Consider the following 7,060-nt stretch of genomic DNA (forward strand, 5'->3'; position numbering starts at 1 on the left):
CGCACAAACATTCACACACACACACACACTCACACTCACTCACAAACACACACACACATTCACTCACAAACACACGCACTCACACACACACTCACACACGCGCACAAACATTCACACACACACACACACTCACACTCACTCACACACACACACACTCACTCACACACACGCGCACAAACATTCACACACACACACACTCACACACTCACACTCACTCACACACACACACACACTCACTCACACACACGCGCACAAACATTCACACACACACACACTCACACACTCACACACAAACACACAAACACACACACACACACTTATGGGGACACAGCATAGACTTTTGCCAAACTGTGTCATAGACATTTTTATATACACAGCTAGTGATAAATACCCTTACCTCCACACTAACCCTCACAAAAAACACCTCAGTTACTTTGTTTTTACACTCTTTTTTACAAATGAGGACATCCCCAAAAGGAGGTTTTAGGAGGTTTTGTCAGATTTAACTCACTTCTGGGTACAAATTTGTCCCCAGAGTATATTTAGCTACAAACACACACATTTACACACCTCTCTAAATACTGTTTTAATCGAATATAAATGCGACAGCCTAACCTTCACAGAAAACGTCTGTATTTTTGTAGATGCATGAATGTAACAAATGCAATGAAAGAAACATGCATTTGAAACCTTAGTTTACTAATTTGTCGCTAATATATATATATATGCAAAAACTTCTCTTCTCTGTATTTTTGTCTTGTTTTCTAGTTCAAATATCTAAACGTACCTAAATCAAGATGCATTTACCTGAGATACAAAATGACGATATTTAAGTCTTGTTTTCTTAAAAATTAAGAAGAATTGTTTGCATAAAACAAGAAAACAACTTGCTTGCGTGTCAAAAAATTATCTTGTTTTCTCATTGAATTAGTTCATTTTTTCTTGCCCCATTGGCAGATATTTGTTCTTGTTTTAAGCAAAAACGTTCGCCTCTCAAGTAGCTGTATCATGATTTAAGAACTTTTATATATGTGTACTTGAATATAAGACATAAATACTAAGCAAGCAAATCATTTTTTGCAGTCTACAAACTTATATAGCTCTATAAACGGGGACTTCAGTTCTTTTATATACTGGTTTAACATACCCAAAAGGAGGGTTTCAGGAAGTTTTGTCAGGTTTTGCTCACTTCTGGGTACAAATTTGTTCCCACAGTATTGTTAAGCAGGCACACACACACACACACACCTCTGAGTCAGTGTGAAAAGAGATACACACATTTATAGGCAGAGGATGAGTACAGCCTTAAAAATGAAAGACGGACAGAGAACGAGACAGACAGGCAGGAAACAAATGAAATATTTATGATTGACAGATTGAATGTTTCTGTTCCGATTGTGGTTCATGTCACACAAAAAAGTGAGGGAATTACCAGAAACAACACAAAACTATTTAAAAACTGTAGTTGAACTGAGATGCATAACTTTTACTCTAAATACAAACACACACCTCACCAGAGACCGAAACGCACACACTCCTCTTATAAACCCCTGTCTTTAAAAGCTGTGAATCAGACTGAGAAAGGTACCTTATAAACTTCTCCATATGTTCCTCCACCGACCCGCAGCAGAATCTCAAAGTCATCCTGAGGGTTTCGTGTGGAGATCTCCAGAACGTCCATCATCACACAAACACACACAGAAGAGCACAGATCATGTGTGTGTGTGTGTGTGTGTGTGTGTGTGTGTGTGTGTTCACTGCTACAGGAAAACCTCTTCCTCTGTCTCACCTCATTTACATCTCGCTTTATTTCCTGTTTAGGGTGTGTGTGTGTGTGTGTGTGAGAGAGAGAGAGAGTTTGAGAACATAAAACCCAAGTGTGAAAGTATCTCAGTTTAGACTATTTGTTGTGTGTGTAAGAATCAAACAACATAGAGAGAAAGAAAGAAAGAAACAGAGGAGAGAGACAAGTGTGTGTGTGTGTGTGTGTGTGTGTGTGTGTGTGTGTGTGTGTGTGCTGAACACATTCAGTGCTGCAGTGCATCAGCATGTGTCATCTGTGCAGCCTGACTGTACTTCCTGTACAATAATGCAGCAGAGCACAGAAACTCCTGACGCTCATGATGATGAAGATCTTTGAAGTCCTGAAACTCTCTTGACCTGCTGCAGGAGAGAACCAAGCTTCAGCTGCTTCACTGGAGCTTCTGGACTCAGCCAGTAACTTCGTGTCCATCTCTGATATCTGTGGAAATCCTCTAACAGTAACAGTTTGATCAGATATTAAAGATGTGCAGCTGAATCTGATTGTGAAGATCAGAAAGAGCAGAACGGAGATGACCAGCAGGAGGCAGTGCAGGATCAGAACATACGAACACACTGTTTGTTCAGAATGGAATCATGCATACTGTTTCACTTTTTTAAACACACTGTAAAAATCATTTTTCATATTGTAAATAGTACACAGATTATTAGTGTTTATTATTATTTCTTGCAAGAAAATACTATTTCTGTCTTCAGTGTTTCATGTTTAATTCAATGTGCTACTTGCTGTTTCTTTGCAATAATTTGTCAAATTTACTAGCAATTATTTTTCTTCTACTTTTCTTCGTTTTTCATTGATTTGTCATTTTTTAGGTTTTGGATGAAGTGCTGTTTCAGACTAGTGTAAAGAAAAAATCCCCAAAACATTTAAGTATTTGTTTTATTGCACTTGATCTATTTGCATCTGTAGATTTCAATTGCAATATATGTCTTTAAGAGTTTGTTTCTCCCCTTCTGCAGCACTTACAAACACCAAAACTTACGAGTTTTATTCCTCTCTATATTCTGAAGGAGTTTGTTCATATATATAATTCACACTGATTTATACAACATTTTATTCTTAAAAACATGGCAAAAAAAAAACATTAAAACTCCCACAGAAATACCAGAGAAAAATCAGTAGTCATGAAAGAAGTTTTGATTTTTTTTAATGATTAACAAATACATATTAGCAAGTTATAAAAACAAACAAAAACTATTGCCTTCAAATTGTTCTGCTCTTGACACTTTAGATCTAAGTCCAATCCATTTATCATTCTAGTCCTATTGACCTTCAAAAAAATGAAATAAAAAATAAAAACATAAAAAAAAATTTTCAAATCCACATTCCAATATAATTTTTATTTAAAATGCATTTTATTTATATGCATTTCTTTGAAATTCAATTAATTTTAATTCTATTTTGTTACATTAATTTAATGTTGCAGAATTGCTGCCTCAACTCAAATTGCATAATTGAATTGTACTTTAAACGTTATTCTCAGCTGAGAATCAAGTAGAACCCTGTTGAGATGCAGACGTTCTGCTCCATGTTTAGATCCAGTGGATTTCTCAGTTCATTTAAGTCGCAGGTTGTTTAGAGTTCACGGAAGCGTAAAGCGGGTTACAGTGGACAGATAAAGTCTCAGATTTATTCTGACAGTGATGTGCCTATTATAAACTATCACGGCTCTATTTGAGCTCCAGGTTCAGTTGTGTTCTGATTCAGCTGCATTGACAAAGAGCCACATGTACATATAAAATACATTTACTGATCAGGATATAATCAGTAAACACATCAAATATAAACTGTTCCATTTTTTACTTAATTTAAACATTTTTAATTGTTTGCATCTCTATATTTCATTTACAATATATAACTATAAAGAGATTTTTCTCCACTTCTGCAGCACTTACAAACACCAAAACTTAGAGTTTTATTCCTATTTATAATCTGAAGGATTTTACTGAAGGGTTTGTTCATATATAATTCACACTGATTTATACACCATTTTATTCCTAAAAGCATGGCGAAAATAGAAATCTTTAAACATGATGTGTTTTTTCTCCACTTCTGCAGCACTTACAAACACCAAAACTTAGAGTTTTATTTCTATTTATATTCTAAAGGATTTTACTGAAGGGTTTATCAATATATAATTCACACTGATTTGCAGTTTATTTTAAAAAAACATTGCGAAAAATGTAGTTGTTTTCTGTCTGTTGACAGTATTTTCTGATTTATGGAGTGATAAAAAGAGAACTAAAAAATCCTTTTTGTAAAAATCTTATGTCAACTCTAAAATGTCAAGAAAATCAAGCAAGAATTTTCAACCTGCCTTTATCCAATGTTCATATTTATATTTTGGAAAATCAGTGCATATGTATTTGAAAACAATATTTTCTTGTTTGCACACATAAAATCTCAGAAAACTTGTAATAATAAAATGTGTGCAATTCTTAATGTCATCAATCAACTGGGGAAGTATGATGATGTGTATTAGTTAATTTTTTACCCTATTCACCTGGGGTGTCTTGCCTTGAAATATACCCTGAAAATATCCTTGAATCGAACACTAGAAGCATCTGGGAGCATTGAAGAAACATCTAGAATCCAGTGTGAGGAACCCTGAAACACAGAGAAGCAGCACATCAAACATGCCATGATGGTCTAAAGAAAACATACAGCAGCCTCAAAAATATCTGTTTACTTCAGACACACTTACATATCATTACATGTCATTATATATCAAATCGTGTGTCACTTATTGTGAATAAAAACACTTTATAATAACACTAAAAATTGGTGTAGAAACAATTTTCACTCAGAAATTGCTAGTACATTTCAGAAAGAAACAGCAAGTAAAGCATTGAATTCAAAACAATTTTGAAGTAGAAAGACCGAAATAGCATCTTCTTGTAAAATGTACTTCAGTAATCTTTGTTTACAATTTTTTTTAAAGTGCAGAACATTTAACAGACAGATGTTTGTTGGTTTTGAAATGCTAAACCAATAGATGTAGTGTTGGAGATGAAGACTGCGTTTGTTTTTAGTTAACGTGATTCTCTGAATTTGAGCAGAACTGACTTCATACATTCACTAAAAATCACCCAAACACCAATGGATTCAAATACATTGAGACTTCAGACTTAATGAAGGAAAGTGGTATAAGAGAAAAATTCCTGCAGATACAGACACTTGATCTGCTGAATCACGTTCACACAAATTTAAGTGACTGAAGTGAACAGATACTGATGAATCTAAACTGGTTTGCTGCAGTTCATGTTTTGTTCATGTTGTTTGATAGATAAGATCAGATTCTGCAGACGTTTGGAAACACCCCTTACCAAAAAGAAGTATACTTCAAGTTTATTTTAAGTATACTTAAGTAAAGTTCAAGTATATTTTTAAGTATACTTTATGTAGTAAGTATACAAATATCAGTGCACTAGTAGTATACTTGTAAGTGTACTATTTCAATACTCCTTGGAACTAAATTGGACCACTTTCTAGTATATAAAAGTATACTTTTAAGTATACTTTAAATATAACAGAAGTAAACTTTGAGTACTCAACTAGATTACATATATGTTTTTAGTTTGTACTGCAACTATGCAAAAAATGAACTTATAGGTACAGTGGGGCAAAAAAGTATTTAGTCAGCCACGAATTGTGCAAGTTCTCCCACTTAAAAAGATGAGAGAGGCCTGTAATTTTCATCATAGGTATACCTCAACTATGAGAGACAAAATGAGAAAAAAAAATCCAGAAAATCACATTGTAGGATTTTTAAAGAATTAATTGGTAAATTCCTCGGTAAAATAAGTATTTGGTCACCTACAAACAAGCAAGATTTCTGGCTCTCACAGACCTGTAACTTCTTATTTAAGAGGTGGGAGAACTTGCACAATTGGTGGCTGACTAAATACTTTTTTCCCCACTGTATACTGATAGTTTACTAAATAAATACTTGTAGCATTTTTAGTTCACTTTAAAGTATAGTCTCAGTAAACTACTAGTTTAGTAGTTTTATACTGCAAGTATACGTGTAAGTTTTCTTTAAGTGAACTTTACATCATACTTTAAGTATGCTACTATGTCCCTATTTAGGTATTACTTTGTGTATATTTTGTTACATGAATATCTGAACATACAAAACATCAAAAGAAAGAACAGGGTATCTGCTTGTAAACAAAAACATTTTATTGTAGCTTCATGCATTCTTCTTTTCTTAAACACTTGAATGTGGGTAAGTTTCATAAATAAAACAATTAAGAAATAAACATTTTGAAAAAAAAGCTGAAAAAAAGACTATGAATTGGATTCAGAATGATAATCAAAACGTAGATGGAGTCGATTAGCACCCCAAAGCTTGACAGTCATTATTACCGCTCCATGGATCAACATTTTATTCCATAACGTTACACAGTTTTGATGCTGTTTTATGTCTGAAGATCGTGTTAGATTACATGTGGAAGCATCTGTTGTTTCGGTTTCTTCTTCACTTGTGTTTTGGATATTCTGTACAGAAGATGTGTACTAGCGCTCCCTACCGTATAACAATGAAAACATGGATTCCCGGAGCACAAGTATAGCTCAAATATAGTCAAGTACTTAAATGTAATTTTAAGTATATTTCTGAGAAGTACATAAAAAGTAGACTGAAAGTATACTTTCCTATTCTTAAGGTTAATAGAAGTATACTAATAGCACAATTGAATAAACTTATTTTTCGTAAGGGACGTAATGAACGTCTCCACAACGTCTCATCTGTGTCTCTCTCTGTGCCAGAATGTGCTGGTTCAGCTTGTGTGTGTGTGTGTCTGTGTGAGAGTTATTGAGGGTGACAGCGGGTCTGTGTATTAGGGTTCATGCATCAGTCCTGCAGCCTGTTTTAGCCTCTCTAATCTGGATTTACCGTCAGCAGTGTGTCAGCAGCACACACACACACACACACACACTCATGACCCCTCACACACTACAGACGTACCTGACCATTCATCTATCTGTATGTCTGTCTGTGTGTGTGTGTGTGTGTGTGTGTGTCATTGTACATCATTGGGGAACAAAACAGTCTGCAGAGTTCATTTAAATTTATATTTTGTTTTTTTAGTTAATATGATCTCATATAAAAACAATAGAAGTCTACACGTTTATGATATGTAATCATTTAGGCAATAACGTGTGTGAGTGTGTGTGTGTGTGTGTGTGTGTGTGTGTGTGTGTGTGTGTGTGGGTGTGTGTGTGTGTGTGTGTGTG

At 34.5% G+C, this 7,060-nt stretch overlaps 1 protein-coding gene across 4 annotated transcripts in view; it reads right to left on the reverse strand.

Moving 5' to 3' along the window:
• Window positions 1–2,477, reverse strand: part of LOC107572213 (mitogen-activated protein kinase kinase kinase kinase 5-like) — a 29,118-nt gene extending 26,641 nt beyond the window's left edge. For all 4 annotated transcript variants that reach the window (XM_016258637.1, XM_016258636.1, XM_016258638.1 and 1 more), the window contains exon 1: window positions 1,589–2,477. In XM_016258637.1, the coding sequence (XP_016114123.1) occupies window positions 1,589–1,684 (96 nt within the window). In that variant the 5' untranslated portion in view covers window positions 1,685–2,477. The remainder of the gene's footprint in view (window positions 1–1,588) is intronic.
• Window positions 2,478–7,060: the final 4,583 nt, after the last annotated feature.

This window comes from Sinocyclocheilus grahami, unplaced genomic scaffold (assembly GCF_001515645.1).
Source record: "Sinocyclocheilus grahami isolate Dianchi unplaced genomic scaffold, SAMN03320097.WGS_v1.1 scaffold1717.1, whole genome shotgun sequence".
NCBI lineage: Eukaryota > Metazoa > Chordata > Actinopteri > Cypriniformes > Cyprinidae > Sinocyclocheilus > Sinocyclocheilus grahami.